The following is a 24922-nucleotide window of genomic DNA, read 5'->3' on the forward strand; positions in this document are numbered from 1 at the left end:
GGACACTTCGGCCAATCTGTGTTACAAAATTTATTTTCCTAATGGCCAACCATCCCACCTCCCTCTTTGTTAGCTTGGAGGTCACCCATGTGTTAAGAATATGCTGCCTGCTTGTCCTGGGATAAAGCACAGTTACTTACCGTAACAGGTGTTATCCAGGGACAGCAGGCAGATATTCTTACGTCCCACCCACCTCCCCGGGTTGGCTTCTTAGCTGGCTTATACTAACTGGGGACCACGCACTCCTCCGTCGGGCGGGAAGGCACTCGCGCACGCGCGGTGCGGCCAACTAGAAACTTCTAGTTAAAAAGGTCCGTACCGAGGGCTCCGTCGGTGACGTCACCCATGTGTTAAGAATATCTGCCTGCTGTCCCTGGATAACACCTGTTACGGTAAGTAACTGTGCTTTATGTATTCTGTATTATCATGACAATCGGATGGAATCCACCTTCAACCGCAAGGTAATGGCGGAATAGAAATTACTAATGTGATGTAATATAATTATCTGATATTCTCAGGTTAAAAGCTTGTTCTATTGTGCCTTTATGAGTTTGCATTATATCTACAAACACGTTTATGTTTCTTTATTAAAAACTTGATATACCGCTTATCCATCACCCAAACTAAGCAGTTTATATTGTTGGGATAGATATTATTATAACACAAGAATGTTGTATTATACTTACATAAAGTCTCCAGGGTTATCGCCTTAAAAAGAAAAATAAGGCACAGGATCAAGAGAAAAAGCAAAGTGTGGAACCAAAGATGGGATTCACATCGCTGGAGAAAAGCTAGGAGAGAGAACGGAGAACTCATCGTAAGTGGCCACATTTAAAGACAGATTTTGCATAAGAAAAGAAATGTCCAAGACTAAAGAGTCACAGTGTGCAGAGCATTTTACAAAGGATGTCTGAAAGTGGAGCCTTTTGTAAAATACCTCTTCCCCGGTACTTGTGACCTGGGCTTGATGGACCTTTGCCCTGACCCAGTATGGCAACTCAAGACCATGAAAAAGAAAGGACTGCTATGCAACACATTAAGCAGAAAGAATTAATTTATAAAGAAAAAAAAGGCTGCCATTTTTATAGAAGCATTCCAATGAATGATGATTCTGGTTTCTTCCTTTTTTTGGATTCATATATTATGGAGCGCTGTGAATTAACTGTCTTCGTTGAAGAATCTGTAATCTTTGTTGTTTGTTTTGTATTTTATGTACAGAATGTTACTATTTATAAACTTCCTAGGAATAAATGCTTGAGAAATCTTTTCAATAAATAAATATAAGAGCTGGAACTTACAATATAATCACTAAACCTTCAGGAGAGAATCATAAAACAATTATTCAGGAAATTTGTCAAGTCAAACTAACCTTCTCAATATATCCCCGGACCCCAATGCTTCTTCTAATTATCTATCTTGTAATCTCACTGGGCAATTCTTTTGTAATCCGCCTAGAACTGAAAGGTATTGGCGGAATAGAAGACACTAATGTAATGTCAATTTGCTACATAGGAATCTCTATAGTCATTTCGACATCTCCAGACATTTCTATCCTTTCTATCTCACTGTGGGGAATAAAGATGATCCAATGATTTTTTTTAGTCTTATCTGTCTGATCGCACCAATCTCAGCAAATAGTGTCCCCTGAGTTAGCTGCATATGTAAAACTTCTTGCGGTAATCATAGGAAATTGAAATCTCCATCTCTGTCAATTAGACAACAAATAGTAGTTGGCCATGTTTTATACAATATGTTTGCTCAAAATTTGCCCCAAATTAATTTAACTAATCTTATTATGCAACACATTGTTTCTCCTGCAGCTAAATAATAGATATTACCTCCTTGCGTTGTTTCACGCATTGAACATTCAGGGTCCGTGTTCTCCTTTGATGCCTCTTGGGCTCTAATAGCAGCGAGGGTGACCTTCTCTTTCCTTTCTAACATCAAAGAACCTTGCAGTTTAAAACCCTGAGCTGTGTAAGAGCTGCAAAGTCTTACCAGTCCTGTTATTTTCAGCCAACATCTTAACTACTTTACCTTTGGAATGAGATTCGGAAGATTTAGGTTGTTTTCTCTTTCCAGCCCTTAGATCAGAAGAAGCCACTGTCTCAGCCATTGCAAAGACCTCTGACTCTGTGATTACCTCTCAGTGGGAGATGAAGATGCAGTGTAGGTGCACAGGAAACCTGATTATCATGTAGTGAGAAAATAGGGGCTGAAAGCACCAAAGAACAGTTGACTTGGTCAGTGCCATCACTAGTTCCTGAGAAGAGTAACAAGATGAAGGACTTAGCCTGCATTATCTCACGTTCAAGTTCTTAGTGGTTATCTTTTAACTGGATTTAACCGGCTCATGAAAACTGCACTTGAACTAACAAGATATCTAGGGGGAACAGTTCAATTTCGACATCTAGTTTATCTTGTCTAATAGTGAATAGACCTGGAAGAAAGCTAAGTTGGCCAGAGCTGTGAGACTTAATAGCAGATCTAATGACTAGCTGAATTAAATGAGTTTAATAGGGAGGTGCTCAGGGAAACTTTGCAAGTTGATCTCTATGGACTGCCTGTCAAATAAAGTACAAGGTGAGCAGCCCCAACATCCCTCCAAGCAAGTCACTTTGGAGGTAACATAGTAACGTAGTAAATGATGGCAGAAAAAGACCTGTGTGGTCCACCCAGTCTGCCCAAGGGTCACATTAATTCTCAAGGCAACAAACCAGTTATTATTCGTTTTACTTGCTAAGTTAATAATAATAATGATAACTTTATATACCGCAATACCACAAATAGATCAGAGCGGTTTACAGAGGAAGAGACTGTACACAGACAGTGATAATACAATTAACTTTTGAAATTAGATTAGCATATTACAATTAATCGAGTGTATCTGGGAGTGTTTAAGGAATGCATCAAGGAGTCAGAGAATGCATCAAGTGGAGTCAGAGAAATTTGTCAAAGAGATAAGTTTTGATTGACTTCCTGAAAGTTTGATAAAAAAGTGTGTTTGAAATAAAGTTGGTTAAATGTTTGCTCCATTTACCTGCTTGGAATGATAGTGTTCGATCAAGGAATCTCTTGTAGATAAAGCCCTTCAAGGATGGAAAGACGAACAAGTAAGCACTACGTGTAAAGGTTGTGCCTGGAAATTCGAAATGGTGAGACAGATAGATTGGGGATGAACCTGTTATGATTTTGAAGCAAACTTAAAGATGACCCTTGCTTCAGCAGGCAGCCAGTGTAGTTTTTTTTGGAATACGAGCTTACATGATCCGATTTCTTGAGGCCATAAATGAGGCAGACTGCAGTGTTCTGGATGATTCTCAGTCGTTTGATGGTTTTCTTAAAAGATCCCAAGAATATCATATTGCTATAGTCTAAGGTACTTAAGATCAAAGATTGAACCAGCAGTCGAAAAGAGAAGAAATCAAAATAATGTTTAATGAAACGAAGTTTCCATAAAGTGAAAAAACATTTTTTAACCTGAGCGTTGGTGTGATCTTCAAAAGTCAAGCTTCGGTCCAAGATGACACCAAGGATTTTGATTGTAGAGTTAATTGGGTAGTCTGACCCTTTTATTCTCATAGAGATTCCAATATAAGATGTCTCCCCCCTCACTCCACCCCTGAGGTAAGTAAGACCGTACTCAGATGATTTGAATATGGTATAAAATACACATAATAGCTCTTGATCCTTCTTGCTGCTTATGGGATGGAGACTGTAGAAATCTGGCCGGCATTGGCTATACTGCCCTACTGCTGGAGTCCTCATGAAAGCTAACTCTAGACCCTTCTGAGCCATCTTTCCATATACGGGACCCAAACCATAGAAATCCACCTAGCACTCTCTTCACTTCCCCACTGATGGGCTTCCATGCAAGCACCATTCTTGCACATTATAAATGAATATATACCTTTTGATCTGTCAAGTTTTGTGTCGATACTGTCCTCTTTCTATTTAGGGATGCCTTGTATCTATCCCATACATTTGTGAACTCCTTCACTGTTTTTGCCTCCACCACCTCTACAGGGAGGGTATTCCAGGTATCCACCACCCTCTCCATGAAGAAGTATTTCCTAAGTCTACCATCACACAACCTCATATTATGTCCTCTAGTTCTGCCGCATCTCCATCTCTAAAACAGATTTGTTTGTAGATTAATACCCTTCAAGGAAGCATCTGTATCATATAGCCTCAATCCCTTCTTTCCTCCAAGGTATACATATTGTCACAATCATGAACAGATCAGAGAAGGTTATCATGCCGCTGCACCGGGCCATGATACGCCCCTACCTGGAATACTGCGTCCAGCACTGGTCGCCATACATGAAGAAGGACACAATACTACTCAAAAGGATCCAGAAAAGAGTGACTAAAAGGTTTAAGGGGCTGGAGAAGTTGCCGTACAGTGAGAGATTAGAGAAACTGGGCCTCTTCTTCCTTGAAAAGAGGAGACTGAGAGAGGACATGATCGAAACATTCAAGATAATGAAGGGAATAGACTTAGTAGATAAAGACAGGTTGTTCACCCTTTCCAAGGTAGAGAGAACGAGAGGGCACTCTCTAAAGTTAAAAGGGGATAGATTCCATACAAATGTAAGGAAGTTCTTCTTCACTCAGAGAGTGGTAGAAAACTGGAACGCTCTTCTGGAGTCTGTCATAGGGGAAAACACCCTCCAGGGATTCAAGACAAAGTTAGACAAGTTCCTGCTGAACCAGAATGTATGCAAGTAAGGCTGGTCTCAATTAGGGCAGTGGTCTTTGACCTAAGGACCGCCACGTGAGTGGACTGCTAGGCACGATGGACCACTGGTCTGACCCAGCAGCATCAATTCTTATGTTCTTAAGTAAGTTTAGTCCTATGTGTCATCAGCACACACTGGGCAAGGTGTCCAGGTTTACTGGGACAAGATTTGAACACTTGTGAGCCGCGAGAGGCTGCACAAGTAAAAGCAAACCCTTGCTTGAAATAAGAATTTTGCCACAAGTTAGGAAAGTTTTATAGCAAATCCGGCCTGGATTTTATTATGCTGCATAGCATTAAACAAACAAAAAAGAAAACCAAAACAACCTTTCTGTCAGGATACCAACTTTAAATGCAGTCTTCAAAAAATCAAACTTAGTTTCAGCAAGATATTTTAAAGTCCAAACTTCTTTCAGTAAAATAAAGAAAGGCTCTGTAATTCTGAGCCACAGTATTAAGTTCTTTCCAAGAAGATGCAAACTAGAAAACAAACAGTGTTCTTTCCTCTGTATAGGATTCTATCCCAAAGATCAGCAGCACTGCACTGTCTTTCTTCAGCAGATTGAAAAATGCTGGCCAGGTGGTGTGCTCCACGTGCTGAAATTCGCTACACAATGAGCCCTCAATCCCACCTCAAAAACGTGGGGCTAAATCCCCCACCACACTTGGCAAAAGTCAAACAAAACAGTTCAGTGTCCTCAAAGACAAAATAAATTGTAGTACCTTTTTCCTTAGGCAGCCTGGGTATTGGCCTTGGAGACACATACTTCCATTGGTAGAACTTCAGAGACTGGTTCACTTTCCAATTCCATGGCTTGTGAAATTTCCATGCATTCAGGAGACAAAACAGAATCAGCTTCCTCAATTTCCATACCTTCTGGGCTTTGAAGTTCCTGCAGAGCTCCTAGTCCTGAGCTAGACTGCCAAAGCTGTTCTTGTGACCGGTCTCCTGCTCTCCAGTTCTCTCTCTGTCTTTCTAACTGTTCAGCCCTACATTTAAGGAGCTTACAGCCCCGCCCAACCTTCCCAGGTGAAACGCATTTCCTGTCCCCAGCTTTGGGAAGTCGGGCAGGAAGGCAAAATGTTCTTTACTTTGCACAGCATGAGAAATACCTGCTCTAGGCATGGGCATAGTAGTAGGGCCAAACCTAGCAGGCATATCTCGCATACCACATATGTCATAATCCAGAACAGGGAATAAGGAAAAAGCACACATTGGCAAGATTGGGGAATACATAATTAGGCAGCCTGTAACCCATTTATTTTAACCAAGATCAGGGTTCAATAAGTTAAAATCAGACCCAGGGGGAACCATTAAGCCTGGAGGCAAAGTTCCTAGTGGTGTTGCTAACCAGATCACACCTAGCAGCAAGCGGGGGACCAGTTTAGGGAAACACAGTGCACACACCAGCAAGCAAGTAATTAGGAAAAGGCCCACACCTGTTTTTCATTCCCTCAGGCTTAGCAAAGGCAGGAGAAGGGAACACAGCAGCAGTTACACTGAGCAGTCTTATGTGGTGAAACCTGTTCCACAACCACATTGGCAGAGGAAGAATCCAGCACGGCAAAGAAAGCAGGTCAGACAACTCTCAGAATGTCTTGTTGATTACCCAGAAGTAGAAATGGAGGACGATTTCCTGACAGAGCTTTCTGATAGTAGGGAGTCTGTTTGCCCAGGTGATAAAGGGGATGGAACTCCTCTCGTATGAGGAAAGACTAAAAAGTTTAGGGCTCATCAGTTTGGAAAAGAGACGGCTAAGGGGAGATAGGATTGAAGTCTACAAAATCCTGAGCAGAGTAGAACAGGTACAAATAGATCGATTTTTCACTCTGTCAAAAATTACAAAGACTAGGGGACACTCGATGATGTTACAGGGAAATACTTTTAAAACCAATAAGTTGGGTGCTCATAAAAAAGCAATTAGTCAATAAAGACTAATACAAAACACAGCGATTCATCTGATTTTTAATTAAAAAAAACACAATCACATTAGTTCATATTATCAAAAATTTCACTGCTTGCCGTTCGAGGCTAGAGTGTTGTTTAAGTTTGGATGCATTTGTTATAAAGTTTTATTTGGGTTAGCACCATCTTTTCTTGTTGCTCATTTTGGATTTTTTACATTTTAAAAAAATCTATGTCGAACCGGTTGGTTTTATTTTCCCGCAGCGAAAGCTTGCTGCTTTAAGAAATTCTTGGATAGGACTCTGGCGTTTCAAGCAGGAGAATTCCATCCCTTACTTATTATCAATTTCAGAAAGATCTTAAAAGTTATTTATTTAAACAATACAAAATTTAATCAATTTTAAAATTATCATGATAAGTGGATTTTTATGATTTTATGGAATAATTTTCATAGTTTCTTATCTATTTTAGTATAAATAATTTGTATTGTGCATATATTACTCTGAATAAGTTAGGGTCGCATTTTGTTAGTATCTTTTTTGAACTGTGTTACTTTCTTTTATAAGACACTGTTATTTGGATCTGTATTTTTATTACTTGTAGTAATTACTATTGTGTAAACCGCCAAGAACTGATATAAAAATAAACTATTATTATTATAATTATTTTGCCCCTGAGTTTGGCTATAATAAAGAAACTCTGAGTGGCAATTCAGGCAGAGCCCTGCAAATATTAGAAGGTGGGGAGATTTAGATTTGGCCCAGCTGGACGCAGCTGATCAGAAGGATAGGCAAGGACTATAGGTGCCAAAGTTCAGAGGCATCTGTTTGAAAGCTGGACTATTTAGCGGTTTGAATTTCTGAATGATTCTGGAGGGAAGCTGTTTACTAAAACCCAGTATGGGGTAGAAGAATTCTTTGGGGGATATTTTGAAACTGGTTTTCATTTGGACCTGTTTGAAGCATTTGACCTTTTGCAAATAAAATATATTCAAAGCATTAATACTATTCGATCAAACATGCCCCCCCCCCCTCTCTCTGGAACTCCAGACCAAACTACCTAAGAGAAGAAACCAATTTAAATGACTTCAAATCCAAATGAAAAACCTTTCTGTTCAATGACGCTTTTGAATTGCAATTGTCCTCATAAGGACAATTCGACATTCCCCAACTAAGACCATTCCCGCCCCTTCCATGTTTCTTTTCCTTTAATTTTGTAGCTCTATCCCTCTTTCCTTTTGTTACAATCCGTCTCGTCCACTTGTTTGTTGTACTAACTCTCCCCAGTGAAGTTTATATTTAATAATTTAGTCGTCTTAATTTAATATTTAAATATTTTTTATATAATTACCTTTTATCGATGTACACGGTCTAGAAGCCTGATTAGGCAGTATAATAAATTTTAAATAAACCTGAAACTTGCAAGAAACTTTTCACAGTGCCACTTGATCCACCAACTCCATGTGATCTCCATTCGGTCAGCGTTGTGTGCATTGGGCTCTATCGGCCTGAGCCTGGCCACTCCTCTGAACCACTTCAAGTCTTCTTACATCCTTTGCAAGGTATGTCCTCCAGAACTGAACCAACGACTTGTACTAGGGCATCAACACTTCTCTTTTTCTGCTTGCGTTCAGAATCATTGTGCTGGGACATAGGGCAAGCATCATAGAGGTTGGTCAGAGTGATCAGTCTCTGCAGGTTATTGAGAACTTGAGCGGACGGTGGGTCTTTTTGAATGGGATTACTCGAACAAGCAAATTGGCAAAACATGATTTCATGTCGGAGCATCGAGCAGCTTTAAATATAACATAACATAACATAACATAATGTTGTACTTATAAACCGCATAACCATAAGTTCAATGCGGTGAACAAAAGATTAAAAATAACATAACCTAAGGATGATTTAAATTAGTTCACTAAATATTTTGAAAAAAGATGAGTTTTCAATTGAGTTCTAAAGTGCTTGTAAGAGGAAGCAATACCCAACAGTGGCCTAAATTCCCTGTCATCGAAAGCAGCCTGAAATGCTAGTGTACGTTCCAAGGATTTCTTGCTCTTACAACCTTGAGCAGATGGAAAATTAAACAATGCATATGATTCTCTCCTATGTTTATGGAATGCTATGAGAAATCTTTCGGTCATATAGTTCGGAGCAATACCATACGCAACTTTGTAACAAAGACAACCCATCTTAAACAAAACACACGCCTCCACTGGAAGCCAATGCAACTCATGGTAGAAAGGAGTCACATGATCATATTTCTGTAGACCATAAATTTATTTGTCCCTGTATTTTGAATCAGTCTAAACCTAAGCATCTCTTTCTTGGTACATGTTGCAATAGTTGAGAAGACTTAGAAGTAACGACTGAGTTAAAAGTTTAAAGGCCGGAAACTCAAAATATGATTTTATGGTACGTAGCTTCCACAATGTGTAATAACCCTTTTACACCACAGCTCGTTTCGAAACAATTATAAAAGTTTATATTACATAATAACATAGTAAATGAGGACAGATAAAGAACTGAACGGTCTGCGCATAAGTTATACTCATTAAAAAATACATGATTAGATTGACTTGTCCGTTCTTTGATATTTCTGGGCCGTAGACTGTAAAGTCAGGTATTGTCCTAGGTTCCAAATGCTGAAGTTGCCGTCCAAGCCCACTCCAGCCTATCCAACCATCCTGTTGTTTGCAGGACATCTACCGTAAAGTCTGGACAGAAATAAAATTTTGATATGGTCGTTAGTGGAGTGTTGACCGATGAGAAGGATAGCTACAAGTAACCCGAACTTGAATGAAATATGTTTGTTTGGGTTTAGCCACTGAGGTCTTTTCTCCAGATAAATGATTACATAAAATAGAGATAAACAAACTTTTTCTTTAAAAATGATTTTATGTATCAAAGAGAAGATCTCTGAGAGAAAAGGAAAATTGAATTGAATAATATACTGTGTGAAAGTGGAGATTTGCATATGGATTGATTGATTTGTGCATTTGCTTCACTTATTAATAACTAAAGAAAGAAAAATGGGCAGTTGATCAAGTGACTATTTATTATTTTGGAAACATTATAAAATATGAATCTGATAAAGAGACAAACAGCTACTAATCTTTATTTACGATAAAATCACATGGCGTAATTATGTAAGTTGCTTCCTACTTAGACAGCAGAATACATGTAAATGCCAGCATTACACAAATTAGCATATTCCAGGAAAGCAAGACTCCGTGCGTACACATATAGTGATGGTACTGTGCGGATATTCCTTCCCACGGAGCAGGCACTTTCCTCAGATTCTGATGCTAAGGTTGAACTTTGTCATTAATGATGACAGTGTGTTTTCTACCATTAGTCATTGTCACAGGGAGATTATGTTCTGGGTCAAAGTGCAGCTGAACAGCCACTTTCTCACATATCCACCGATTCGTATAGTCACAGTTCCAGTCAAGGAGCCTGTTAGCAGATATCACTGCACAGGAGGAGTTATGACGAATCTCAGGAGCTCTAAAATGGAAAAAAAAGCAGCTAATTATTTCATAATGAAATGGCCAATTGGATAAAACCAGACATTTTGTTTAGGGGCTGAATAAGGACATAAGATGTCCAGAGAGAACAAGGATCACCAGCAGAAATAGGATGTGTGTGGTTTATTTAAATCTAGTTTGCTACAGAGGAGAATATTAGTGTTGAAATTATACTATTTAAAAGTTATGATATGACAAACACAAATAAAAAGATAATGTGATGATCCCGTGGCTACATTTTACCCAGGATGTCATGGATACAGTTAAGGGGAACGGTTAATCTGATGGCTGGGTTGGGGGTAGCGGGGAGTAGGGTTAAAATCATATAAATCATAAAAGAACAATAGCATAGAAACATGATGGCCCATCCAATCTGCCCCTCCACAGTAACCATTCAGGTACTCAAGCATTTTTCCTTGTCTGTCCTGCTGGGCTCACACTCTATCTCAGTGTTCTTCAACCTTTTTACACCCGTGGACCGGCAGAAAAAAAATAATTATTTTGTGGACCGGCAAACTACTAGGACTAAAATTTAAAAATCCCGTTTCCGCCCCATCTCCGCGAGCTCGGTCCCCACAAATCATCTGATCCCATCCACACAAGCCTCAGTTATGATTTTATATTGAATGTATTTTATTAAAGTATAAAAAGAAACAATATTCTGTAGAATTGTCATTTTATAAATACAAATAATTCAGAGCAAGGATCAACAAAACCCCTGTCTCCCCTCCCTTCACATATATCCCCTCTACTATCAAGAAAACTGAACAAGCCAAATTATTACAGAATGCTACACAGAAATATCATGCTAACAGAATACTGAAGTAACACATGACAGGAATAGTTTTAGGGGAGTGCAACTAGGGCAACTGCCCCCTGGTCAGAGAGCGCCCTAAGCCAGCTGAAAGCTAAAGAAGCACTGCCTGGGTTTTGCAGTCCCCAGTTATGTCTAACACCAGCTCTAGCAGGATATATATTTCAAATCTGATATATTCTAATCACAAAATAGAAATAAAATTATTTTTTTCTACCTTTTGTCGTCTCTGGTTTCTGCTTTCAATCTTTTTTTCACTCTCTTCCTTCCAGCGTATGCCCTCTCTGTCTCTTCAATCCAGCATCTGCCCCTTCCATCCACTATCTGTCCTCTCCCCCTTCCATATGGTATCTGTCTTCTTTCTATGTCCCTCTCCCCTTTCCATCCAGCTTGTGCCCCTCTCTCCTACTTACATGATTCATTCCAGCTTCACTGCTCTCTTCATTTTTATCTCTCCTACACCAGATCTATCATCGTTGTCCCTCTGCTTATTTTTCTGCTGACCCCTTCCTATCATCAATCTCTCTACTTTCTCATGCCTGTGTCTCCCCTTCCCCTCCTCTAATCTCTCTGCCAGCTGTTTCCTTCCTTTTTTCATTCTCCCTTCCCTCCTCCTCCTGTCCAGCAGTAACTCTCTTCCCTTCCTCCCCTCCCAGCAGCATCTCTCCGTCTCCCTCTCCAGTAGCAGCTGTCCCTTTTTTTTCCTTGCCCAGCAGCTTCCCAGATTCCTTTCCCTCCTCCCCTCCCAGAAGCATCTCTCCTTCTTCTCCCTCTCCAGTAGCAGCTGTCCCTTTTTTTATCTTGCCCAGCAGCTTCCCAGATTCCTTTCCCTCCTCCCCTCCCAGAAGCATCTCTCCTTCTTCTCCCTATCCAGTAGCAGCTGTCCCTTTTTTTCCTTGCCCAGCAGCTTCCCAGATTCCTTTCCCTCCTCCCCTCCCAGAAGCATCTCTCCTTCTTCTTCTCCCTGTCCAATAGCAGCTGTCCCTTTTTTTCCTTGCCCAGCAGCTTCCCAGATTCCTTTCCCTCCTCCCCTCCCAGAAGCATCTCTCCTTCTTCTTCTCCCTGTCCAGTAGCAGCTGTCCCTTTTTTATCTTGCCCAGCAGCTTCCCAGATTCCTTTCCCTCCTCCCCTCCCAGAAGCATCTCTCCTTCTTCTCCCTATCCAGTAGCAGCTGTCCCTTTTTTTCCTTGCCCAGCAGCTTCCCAGATTCCTTTCCCTCCTCCCCTCCCAGAAGCATCTCTCCTTCTTCTTCTCCCTGTCCAGTAGCAGCTGTCCCTTTTTTTATCTTGCCCAGCAGCTTCCCAGATTCCTTTCCCTCCTCCCCTCCCAGAAGCATCTCTCCTTCTTCTCCCTATCCAGTAGCAGCTGTCCCTTTTTTTCCTTGCCCAGCAGCTTCCCAGATTCCTTTCCCTCCTCCCCTCCCAGATGCATCTCTCCTTCTTCTTCTCCCTCTCCAGTAGCAGCTGTCCCTTTTTTTATCTTGCCCAGCAGCTTCCCAGATTCCTTTCCCTCCTCCCCTCCCAGATGCATCTCTCCTTCTCCTTCTCCCTCTCCAGTAGCAGCTGTCCCTTTTTTTTCCCCTGGCCCAGCAGCGTCCCAGATTCCTTTCCCTCCTCCCCTCCCAGAAGCATCTCTCCTTCTCCCTTTCCAGTAGCAGCTGTCCCTTTTTTCCCCTGCCTAGCAGCTTCCCAGACTGATAGTGGTTTTCTCCCCTCCCAGCAGCTCTTCTTACTTCCCAGCGCAGCGATTCACGAAGGCAGCCTCGGGTCCTTTGTTGGGTCGCGCCGCCTCTGAGGAAAGAGGAAGTTGCATCATCAGAGGCAGCCGCGACTCAGCAAAAGCCCCGAGGCTGCCTTCGTGAATCGCTGCGCTGGGAAGTAAAGGAGAGCTGCAGAGAGGGGAGAAAGCCACTGTCGGAGGCTCCCCAAGATCTCTCCGGCCCAGCGCACGCTTCCGATGCTGATCTTGCCGGTCCTGCGCGGACCGGCAGGAAGTTCAAATGAGTCAATCTTGCCGGTCCTGCGCGGACCGGCAAAAATTTCCTGCGGACCGGTACCGGTCCGCGGACCGGCGGTTGAAGAACTATGCTCTATCTAATGTACCTAGGGCAATGGGGGATTAAGAGATTTGCCTAGGGTCACAAGGAGCAGCATGGGGTTTGAACCCACAACCGCAGGGTGCTTTAACCACTGCGCCACACTCTCCCATATAATATAAACTCTAAATATGCACCATCATTACAAAACAAATAAATAATTATTTATGGTGGGGAGAATGGAAGATCCAACATGGGCTGAAGAGATCAAAGTAGATACCATAAAAATACCAGTAAGGAAGAAAATGAAAGTTCTTGGAATTTGGTTAGATCAAGTGTTAGCTACAGTGAAATCTTCATTTTTTTGACTAGACTGAAGCCAATGTTATCGGATCATAGTTCAATGTATGATATTACAGAAATTGGACTAGTGCAATGCCCTGTACCTGGGGAAGAGACGCTCTAAGTGAAGGGCACTGCAGGTGGTCCAGAATGCCGCTGAATGAATGATTTTTGGAAGTGATAAGTTGGGACATATGACCTCACCCCCCCCCCCCCCTTACAGCAATTACACTGTTATGGCCCAACAGTGGGATTCACCTCCGCAGTTCAATATATTTATAATTTCCTTCTGTGAATTCTAATGGGCATTTGTCGTCTTCTTTTGTTTTACAGTTATTGCAGTTTTGCAGTGCCTTCCCATTGCCAAAAAAGGCACAGAGGTGTTATTTGTCTTGGGGTTTTGTTTTTTCAGAAACAGTAAAAAACGTTCTTCTAAATTTCTATATTCTTAGCAGTAAAGTGATTGTATTGTTTTCATTTTTATTTCCATGTGTAATTATTGTTTTTCCTAGGATTCGTACAGTTCCAACAGAGGAAGCTCCTCCCTTCTGTTGCAAGTACTGATCCATAGGACCCCTCACCCTCATTGTTTTAACAGATCAACCTTCTTTCCTCTTCTCCATGTGGAGAATCAAGCAATGTCTTCTGGTCCTCGCTCTTCAAATGGCTCCAAAAGGGCTTCAAAGAGGCGAATCCTGCCCCTTTGGTCACGTCCCATCGGTTACGCGCCTGTGGTCTTGCTGTGTGCCAGGAAGACCCTGACTGATGTTAATAGGAAGGCCTCTGACTGTGGCAAAGTCTACAACCAGATTCAGTGTACCTACACTAAGCTGCTGATATTCCCCACCAAATAATTTATTTCAGGAGTTTCACCATACAGTTTCTAAAGGTGAATTCTTGAAGAAAGGTGAATTTGTGTATATCTGGCAATTTATGCTCTTTCTGCAAAGTGACAGAGCTAGTGGCATCACTTGTGGTGAATTGAACTCTTAAATGAATAAACTGACCTTGACTTTGTACCATCCAGCCATATCCACGTGTTATTAGTGAAGTTTAAACCAATCCAGTATTGTTCTTTAGTTGAGTTAGAAATGAAGCCCTAGAAATAAATTTAAAAAAATCTAATGAATTTTTGGGCCTGTGCTCTGAAATGTAGGCTTCTAAACTTGTACTCTATTTTCAATTACGTTTTGGAGCCATTTTCAATAGTGTGTCTAAGTCTGATGTGGATGTTCTGAGAAGTAAGTCCAAAATTTGGCTGCCGATTCCGTCCATTTTCAAAACCATTAGACTTCCATTCTTTTTTTTTTTTTTTTTTCTGAAAATTGACTATTTAGATGTCTTAGCTGACAGGACATCCAACATTAGGACATTTTTTGGGCATTTTTGATAATAAAAAGTCCAAGTTGAAAACATCCATACCCAAGCCATTTGGATGTTAGAGGGGCCACCATTTGTACCACACTGGCCACACAGACATTCCAACAGATCAGTGGGGCACCTTAGAGGGTGGCAAGTACACATTTCACTGTAACATAAAAAACATAAGATTGCCATAGTGGGACAGATGGAAAGTCCATCAAACCCAGCATCCTATTTCTAACAGTGGCCAACCCAGGTCCCAAGTACCTACCTTGATCCTAAGTAGTGAAACAGATTTTATGCTACTTATCCAAGGAATAAGCAATGGATTTCCCCAAACCATCTCAACAATGCCCTATGGACTTCTCTTTTAGGAAATTATCCAAACTTTTTAAAAATCCTGCTAAGATAACTGATTTCACTGCATTCTCTGGCAATGAATTCCACATAACGTATGGTAAGTGTTCCAAAACTCTCTACACGTCTAAACCGCATCCTGGACATCTTGGGGCATGCCCAAAGCCCACCCGTAATGTGCCTTCAACATTCCCCCCTTGAACTTCGGACCCTTAACAGGAATAAGTCTAGCAAGATGTCTAGAAATTCGGTTTCAAAAATCAGTATTTTGATGTTTTGGTGAGAATAACGTCCATGTGCTGATTTAGGCCATTTTTTGGACACCTTTGTTTTTAGATAATGAGCCCCTTAGTATTTAGCTGAAAATTCAATATTTAAAACTTTGATCTGGCAACAGAGGCTCCTGCCTAATGAAATTGTGTTGATTGGGATATCCCCAACTATTTAAGGTTTTAGCACCACTTAGGTTTGTTCTATGGACTCCTTTGCTGATAGTCATGATGCAATTTCTTTTCTCTCCCCTTTCTTCATAACTTCCTGCCCTGTATCCATCTTTGGCACTAAACCTTCACATTCTTTCTTCCATTCTTCCTCCTTCTCAAATCCATCTAGTTTTCCATCTCTCACTTCCCATCCAAGTGCATTTCCTCCCTCTCTTCCCTTTCCACCCATCCATGTGAAGTCTGCCCCTTCTCTCTTCCCTTTCCTTCCCCACACAAGAACTTAAGAACATAATCATTGCCGCATAGGGACAGACCAAAGGTCCAAAAGTTTCCAACAAAAGCCAAGTCAGGTCCTAAGAACCTGGCAAGATCCCAAAAGAGTAGGATATATTTTATGCTGCTTAGTCTAGAAAAAAGTAGTGTATTTTTCCAAATCCATCTTTTGTAATTTTAGTGAGATGTACATCACTTAGAATTCTATTTAAGTGATTAATCAAATTTTTATTAAACTTTTATTAAACTTGAAACTTAATAATGGATCGATTTTTCACTCCGTCAAAAATTACAAAGACTAGGGGACACTCGATGAAGTTACAAGGAAATACTTTTTAAAACCAATAGGAAAAATTTTTTTTTTCACTCAGAGAATAATTCAGCTCTGCAACGCATGGCCAGAGGATGTGGTAAGAGTGGATAGCGTAGCTGGGTTTAAGAAAGGTTTGGACAATTTCCTGGAGGAAAAGTCCATAGTCTGTTTTTGAGAAAGACATGGGGGAAGTCACTGCTTGCTCTGGATCAGTAGCTACTCTTTGGGGTTCCGAAATCATGCTATTCTTTGAGATTCTGCCTAGAATCTTGATACTCTTTGGGGTTCTAGAATCTTTTGTCACTCTTTGGGATTCTGGAATGTTGCTACTCTTTGGGTTTTAGCCAGGTACTAGTGACCTGGAATGGCCACCATGAGAACGGGCTACTGAGTTTGATGGACCATTGGTCTGACCCAGTAAAACTAGTCTTATGTTCTTATGTAATGGCTTATTCTTTTAGGAAATTATCCAAACCTTTTTTTAAATCCTGCTAAGCTAATTGCTTTTATCAAATTCACTGGCAACAAATTCTTGAGTTTAATTACAGGTTGAGTGAAGAAATATTGTCTCTGATTTCTAGGAAATTTGAAAAAGTTTACTATCATGTTCAAATTTTATTTTTTCACAAAGGCTTTTGGTAGTAAATCTGACAGGGAAAGGAGAATTCATTAACTTTATCTGCATAACATCCTGTACTATGATTGTAGAAGGTTTCCAGGTCTTGCCGCGTCTGTGTAGAAAACCCGATGTTTCAGCCATCGGTTCTTTCTACACATGCGGCAAGACCTGGAAACCTTCTACAATCATGAAGCCAGACGTGGAAGTCTAAGAGAAAATCCTGTACTATGTTTATCTGTGGTATGGTTACATTAGGTCTTTCTTGTCTTTTAAATGGAGTTATTTTCTTTTAATATTGATTGTTTTGTCAACTGCCATCATCTTGTAAAGCCTTGTGGTATATCAAAGTTTAATAAATGATAAATCTTGCTCAACACCAAAAGATGCTTGGATGCATAAAGAGAGGTATAGCCAGTAGAAAAAAAACAGGTAAGATATAAACAGGATGGAATCAGACCTTCCTGAGGATGGTTACAACGATGGTCAGTGGTCTTCATTAAAAAGCGTTTAGGAACAGACTTAAAAATCTCAATGTATACTGTATACTTTGGAGGAAAGTCAGGATGGGGCAACATGACAGAGACCTTTAGATAACTATAACTGTGCATGAGGTGAGTCTCTTTCAATTGAAAGGGGGCACAGGATGAAAGTGAAAGGTGATAGATTAAGAAGTAACCTTAGAAGATACCTTTTCACAGAGGGTCGGAGTAAAGGGTCAATATTCTGACTGGCGGGGAGTCACAAGCGGTGTACCACAGGGGTCGGTGCTGGGGCCATTACTCTTTAACATATTTATCAATGACCTGGAAAAAGAGGCAAAGTGCGAGGTTATAAAATTTGCAGACGATACCAAACTGTGCGGCAGAGTTAGGACCAGGGAGGAGTGTGAGGACCTACAAAGGGACCTGGACAAGCTGGAAGACTGGGCAAACAAATGGCAAATGCGCTTTAACGTGGACAAATGCAAGGTCATGCATATAGGGAAAAAGAACCCGTTGTTCAACTACAAATTGGGGGGGGTATTGTTGGGAGACAGCAGACTCGAGAGAGACTTGGGTGTGCTGGTGGATGCATCACTGAAGCCATCTGCACAGTGCGCAGCAGCCTCGAAAAAAGCCAACAGGATGCTGGGCATCATAAAGAAGGGCATAACAACCAGGATGCGGGAAGTCATCATGCCATTGTATCGAGCGATGGTACGTCCGCATCTGGAATACTGCGTCCAGTATTGGTCGCCGCACCTCAAGAAGGACATGGCGGTACTTGAGAGAGTCCAAAGGAGAGCAACGAAAATGGTAAAAGGGCTGGAACACTGCCCATACGCCGAGAGGTTGGATAGGCTGGGGCTCTTCTCTCTGGAAAAGAGGAGGCTCAGGGGAGATATGATAGAGACCTTCAAGATCATGAGTGGCATAGAGAGGGTAGATAGGGACAGATTCTTCAGACTGAAGGGGACAACAAGTACGAGGGGGCATTCGGAGAAACTGAAGGGAGATAGGTTCAAAACAAATGCAAGGAAGTTTTTTTTCACCCAAAGGGTCGTGGACACTTGGAATGCGCTACCGGAGGAAGTGATCAGGCAGAGTACGGTACAGGGATTCAAACAGGGATTGGACGGATTCCTGAAGGATAAAGGGATCATGTGATACTGAGGGAGGAGCTGGGATGTAACACAAGTATAGAAAGCTAATCAGGTAATGAGTATAGAAACCAAACCAGGTCGTGCATGTGCAAGACCGGAGGGTTAGGACTTCGATAGGAAGACAGGACTTAAATGAGAAACCAAGGTGGCAAGGGAGCCCCTTCTGGTGATACAGACAGGTCGTGACCTGTTTGGGCCGCCGCGGGAGCGGACTGCTGGGCAGGATGGACCTGTGGTCTGACCCGGCAGAGGCACTGCTTATGTTCTTATGTTCTTAATGTGTGGAGGTGGTGGAAATAAAAAAATGAATTTGAATTCAAGAAAGCTTGGGATAAGTCCATTGGATCTCGAAGGGAGAAGTAAGGATAGGCAGACTAGAGAGGCCATTTGGTCTTTATCTGCCTTCTTTTTCTGTTTTTTGAATAGGATTTTGGGAAGGAGTCATATTAATATGAATTATCATTACATAAGGCTGATGGCAGGCATTGGAGCTCCTGGAGATCTGATTCTCACACGTAATAAAACATATCACACGTAATAGAACATATCACATGCAGTGTCTATAGTGAGGAACATTCAATAACTTCACTTTTACCAGATCTGTTGTGTTCTTGAGTAGAGCCAGGTGAGAGTCTCTGGAAACACAGTCCCGTAGGCTGGAAATCCAATCTTTTTTCTCCTTAGATACAAAGTAACACTTTCCTTTCCAGGGTCTCCATTCCTCCGGACAGAACTCAAGTGCCTGACCTGTGTGTAAATCAGAACATGAGCTGACTTGTTACAACTCAAGTGATCTCCAGAATGAGGTTGATGAAGTCTTTTATGTATTGGATTTATGAACAATCAGTCAGTTTTGGGATGGATTATAGAACAGTAATCAGGCATTTTCCCCTATCTGTCCTGGCAGGCTGGGGTGTAACCACAAAGTGCTGGGGCAGCAGCTCTAAGCACTAGGCCACACACCCCTCCCGTGTGGGAAATTCATAACCCACAAATGAGCTGGTGCCTTGGATGTTTTACTTCCTAAATTTCAAGTTCATTAGGTTTTTATGTTCAAATGATTTTTATTGAGCTCAATACAGCAAAGGTACAGAGAATCCTTACATATACATGAAAGCTCAAAACTGCCCGCCCCCCCCCCCCTCCCCCGGGTGGCTCCATACAATAAGGAAAGCAATAATGCCAAAGGCAGAAGAATTTAATTATATCACAAGTTCAAAAGACAACTCCGGGCCAAAGGCATATTAGTGGTCCAGAAGGGCTCCCATAAAGGCTGAAAGGACTGTCCCTGAAATGATGAGAAATCTTATTAGGTATTTATATACCGCCTATCAAGGTTATCTAAGCAGTTTTACAATCAGGTACTCAAGCATTTTCCCTGTCTGTCCTGGTGGGCTCACAATCTATCTGACGTACCTGGCGCTATGGAGGATTGAGTGACTTGCCCAGTGTTACAAGGAGCAGTGTGGGGTTTGAACCCTCAACCCCAGGGTGTTGAGACTGAAGCTCCAATCACTGAGCCACCCACTCCTCCATGAGCTCAGAGGCACTGACCAGATACTGCTACTGAATATCTAGCTTTTCAGAGGGGGTTATTTCTATTAATGAAATTATGACCTGGGGCTATTTTGGACAGTGAAACAATCAAGAATAAAATGACTAAAAGCTTAAAGTGACCCCCCCAGGGATATCTGTAGCTGAAAGTGTGTGTACGTGCTGTTCCATAACTCATATAGATTTTGCAGACAATGGATTAAGGAAAGTAAAATTCTCCTGCCAATGTCTCAACAATCTTCTAGCTGATCCTAACAAGTGAAAATCATCACCAAATTATCTCCTACTTCCAAACCTTATCAGGTGACCTTCCTAACTATCATTATTAATTCACCCTTTTCCTATACTTAGAAACTAACTGGTCTAGTGGTAAAACCATTTACTTCACCCCAGAGTTGTAGGATCAAATCCCAGCACTCTCCTTATGACTCTCAACAAACCTCTTAATCCTCTACTGCCCTCCGCCTTGAATATGTAAACACAAGAATGTAATACACAATTCTCATTCCCTCGCCCCTTCACTTATAATTGCTACTTCAAAGTAACCTCTACAACACATCCACCATCCTCACCAAACATACCTTGCAGTCCACCAGCAGACTCCTCCCTGTAGATAATCCCTGACCCATCAAAGTCTACCTCACCCTAGATATCATTTCCCTCTCCTAGTCCATGGCTTCATTACACCTCCTTCTCTTATCCAATCTCCCCCTCCAACCGAAACCACTGCATTTCTCAAGCCCTCATGGACCACTTTCTGAATTCACCACCTCACCATCGCTCCTATCACCCACCTTCTTCACAACTCTAATGGTTCAACAGTTTCTTCCCTTCATTCAACCCTCCCTATCTTTTCTGATCACATTTGACTGGCATCTCCATTGTCACACCTCTCCTACTCTCCTCCGCAGTCTCCTACTCCTACTTTTACTCATTGCAGGGGACATCAACCCCAATCCTGATCCTCCTAATCAACTCTCACCCTACTCATGCAGATCTCACCATAACGTCTCTAACCTTATCTCTGTTCCTCTTCTCCCCTTCTCTGCCTTTCTCATGTGCCCTATGGCATGCATGCTCCGTTTCCAACAAGATCGCTTGCATTCATGATTGCTTTATCTCTCATTCTTTCCACCTGCTTGCACTAACTGAAACCTGGCTCTGCCCTGAAGACTCTGTTTCAGTCGCTGCCCTATGTCATGGAGGTCATCTTTTCTCCCAAACGCCTCTCACTGTTGGTTGCAGATAGGGGTTAGGCTGTTTCTCTCACCCTCCTGTAGATTTCAACCTCTTCTCCTACCTCAATCTTACCGCTTATCCTCCTTTGAAGTCCGCTCCATCCATCTATTCGCTCCCATCCCTCTCCGAATAGCGGCTATTTATCAACCTCCTCAAAAATCGCTGTCTTCCTTTCTCACTGACCTTGACTCCTAGCTCTCTGTCTTTCTCAAACCATCATCTCCTTCACTTATCCTTGGTGATTTCAGCATTCATGCCAAGGACATCTCTGACTCCTTCACCTCAATGTTTCATACTCTAATATCCTCATTTGGTCTTCAGTTGTGCTCCACTACCCCTACACACCAGCCTTGACCTTGTCCTCTTCTCTAACTCCTCAGTTCCCAATTTCTCCACCTCATTTCTCCCACTCTCTGACCATCATCTGTTAAACTTCATGACTGAAATTTCATTGGCTAAAATACTGCGCGCAAGCTGACTTCGTTCATTTCAAATTTCTTCTAATCTCCTTCCAATCCACCCTTTCATTTGCGAAACAAGACTACTATGCCTGCTTGACTGATTCTCTGGGGTTCGAACCTCACCATCTCTTTGCCATGCTTAACTCTCTACGCCCTCACCTCTGACACTTTCTCCCCAGACCAAGGCTGAGTTCTTCCACAACAAAGTTAACAAGATTAACTTTGAGTTCTTAACCAAATCGCCTCTGCCTCTCCCTCCTCCTGTCTACCCCACCAACCCATGCCATCTTTTCTTCCTTCTCTGAAATCATGCAGGAGGAAACTGCATATTTTCTCTCCTCCTCCAAACTTCCTTCGATCCTTTGCCCTCCCGTCTACTGATCACCATCTCTCCTACTATCATCCCCACTATCTGTCATATTCTCAACCCTTCTCTCTCTACTGCGATTGCACCTGATGCCTTCAAAACAGACCATAGTTATACCACTCCTCCAAAATCCCTCACTGGACCCTAACTGTCCCTCTAATTATCACCCCCATCTCCCTCCTACCCTTCTTATCCAAGCTACTCAAACGTGCTGTTTACCACCATTGTCTTGATTTTCTTTCATCTCAAGCTATTTGTTGACCCCTTCAATCGAGCTTTTGCCCACTCCATTCTATGGAAACTGCCCTTGCTAGAGTATCCAATGACTTGTTCCTGGCCAAATCCAAAGGCCATTACTCTTTCCTCATCCTCCTTGATCTATCTGCGGTGTTTGACACTGTAGATCATCTCCTACTCATTGATACACTGTCCTTGCTTGGATTTCAGGGCTCTGTTATCTCATGGTTTTCTTTCTACCTTTTTCATCACACTTTTAGCACGTGCTCTGGAGAATCCTCCTACACTATTATTCCGCTTTCCATTGGTGTACCTCAAGTCTCTGTCCTGGGATATCTTCTTTTCTCCATCACACTTCTTCCCTTGGAGCTTCTTCCCTCCCACAGCTTGCAGTACCATCTCTCTACTGACGACTCGCACATTTACCTCTCTACACCTTAAATTTCTATGACAATCCAGGCCTGAGTCTCAGCCTACCTATCTGATGTTGCTACATGGATATCTCGCCACCATCTAAAATTAAACATGGCCAAGACAGAACTCCTTATCTTTCCTCCTAAACATGCTTCTACTCTTCCTACATTCTCTATTTCAGTGAATAACAAACTCATCCTCCTTGTGCCATTGGCATGTAACTTTGGGGTCATCTTTGACTCGTCTCTGTCCTTCTCTGTGCATATCCAACAAACTGCCAAAACTTGTCACTTCTTTCTATGTAACCTCGTCAAAATCTGGAGTTTCCTTTCTGAGCACACAGCCAAGACTATTATCCATCCTCGTCACCTCTCGCCCAGATTACTGCAAAGTTCTTCTCGCGGGTCTCCCACAAATCCATCTCTCCCCTTTCAATCTGTTCAGAGTTCTGCTGCACATCTCATATTCCACCAGGGTCATTATGCTCCTTTTACCCCTCTCCTCAAGCCACTTCATCGGCTCCCTGTGTACTTCTTCATATTGTTCAAACTCCACTTATTGACCTATGGCTCCTCAATAACCTTGCTCTCTTTTTTCTCCCCATACTCCTCCCAGGGAATACCATTCATCGGATAAGTCTCTCTTGTCTGTACCTTTCTCTTCTACTGCCAGCTCCCAACTCTGCCCCTTCTGCCTTGTTGTGCCGTATGCCTGGAACAACCAGCCTGACTTGGTACAACGGGCTCTGTCTCTAGCGTTTCTCAAATCCAGGCTGAAGGCCCACTTCTTTGAAGCTGCGTTTAAGTCTTAACCCTACCAATTTGTAAAGCCCCACATTTGATTGTCATTCCCTCTGTAGCCCCCGACCCTCTCTACCTCTTCTCCTTTTAAATTTCCCTTCATGAGCAGCAAATATTGATTCACCATTTTTGTCCAGTGTGTCTTTCATAATTAGATTGTAAGCTCTGTCGAGCAGGGACCGTCTCTTGTGTGTTTAATGTACAGTGCTGCGTGCGTCTGGTAGCGCTATAGAAATAATAAATAGTACCCCTGTAGATCTCCCCCGTCTGTTGCCTCCCCAGCTTGTCTGGTAAATTCACTCCTATTTGGTTTGATGCTTTATTCGAACACATGTGATCTATTGAAGAGAAAGGAAAACAAGAACTTACAAATATATTGCATAAAATAAAAGATAGACATTCAGGCCCTGATATCATAAAAGGACCTAGTTCGGGGTGCCTACCGCTCTAGGGCCCCGATGCACAACGGTCCGACGCCATTTTTGCTTTCCGAGTGACCCTCTGAATGAATAGCATGCAAATTATATGCACACTATTTGTGTGGAGCAACCCCAATAAAAGGGGGAGGAGCTCAGAAGAGCAATCGCTAAGCAGAGCTCCTCCCCCATCCCTCCTATCAAAATGTTAAAAGTTTTCTTCAGCCCGCCCTCCCTGCCGGCTGAGCCAATCATTGACCCTGGTGCTAGGACTTCCCAGTTTCAGGGTTTCCCTTGTGCTCATCTGTTCGGGGCTTCTCCTTTCTCCCTATTAGCCCCCTTTCTTCTTCCATCTCCCTATCCCCGTTAGTATAGGTCAGCCACCTAGATAACCTCTTATATACTTGGAAACTATTACGAACATCAAAAATTCTTCTCGATATTTATTATATATCTTATGACTGTATTCCCATTGGGGCCCTTTAACGGAGCACTGCTAAAGAGTTCCTTGTGGTAGCCCCAACCCACGTCTTTCCCATACGTTGAGGCCACTTTTAGAGCTGTAGGTTTTTCTACTTTTCCCTACGCGTTATTTCCCCCATTAGTGCGTAATCCCATACCTCCACCTATTTGGTAGCCAGTAAGGCCCTGATTCTGTAAGCGGTGCCTACCGCGGAAGACGCCTACTTAACAGGCACCTGCTGCGTGTCAATCTCTGACAGGTGCCGCCTCCAGAATCGTGGCTCTCAAAGACCCTAGGTGCCAGAAATATAAGACAGGGTTTTGCAGGTCTACATTTCCGGCACTCAGGGCCCGTCCTGAATCACGGCCAGCGCTGCATAATGATGCTGAAGTCTGGCGCTGCACCTAAGCACACCCATCTCTGGGCTTCAGCCTCATTATGCGCCTTTTCTTTTTTTTTAATGAGGGTTTAATGGCATGACCAATTATCATGCCACTTAAACCCAATTAAACCCACTGTTAGATGGCAGAAGAGCGGCATCACTTCGTGACTGTCGGCAGCTTTGGTGGAATCTGGTCATAATAATAATAAATGT

General features: G+C 42.2%; 1 protein-coding gene across 1 annotated transcript; it reads right to left on the minus strand.

The window, feature by feature from the left end:
- Positions 1–9937: 9937 nt before the first annotated feature.
- On the minus strand, positions 9938–23806 carry LOC117367939 (killer cell lectin-like receptor subfamily F member 2). Its single transcript, XM_033961100.1, has 4 exons — positions 23697–23806; positions 18972–19123; positions 14375–14466; positions 9938–10156 (listed from the first exon to the last, which is right to left on the minus strand). Exons 1-4 carry the CDS (start codon positions 23779–23781, stop codon positions 9955–9957), a joined length of 531 nt encoding a protein of 176 aa, XP_033816991.1. The 5' UTR covers positions 23782–23806; the 3' UTR covers positions 9938–9954.
- Positions 23807–24922: the final 1116 nt, after the last annotated feature.

The sequence above is a fragment of the Geotrypetes seraphini genome, chromosome 1 (genome assembly GCF_902459505.1).
Source record: "Geotrypetes seraphini chromosome 1, aGeoSer1.1, whole genome shotgun sequence".
Lineage (NCBI taxonomy): Eukaryota > Metazoa > Chordata > Amphibia > Gymnophiona > Dermophiidae > Geotrypetes > Geotrypetes seraphini.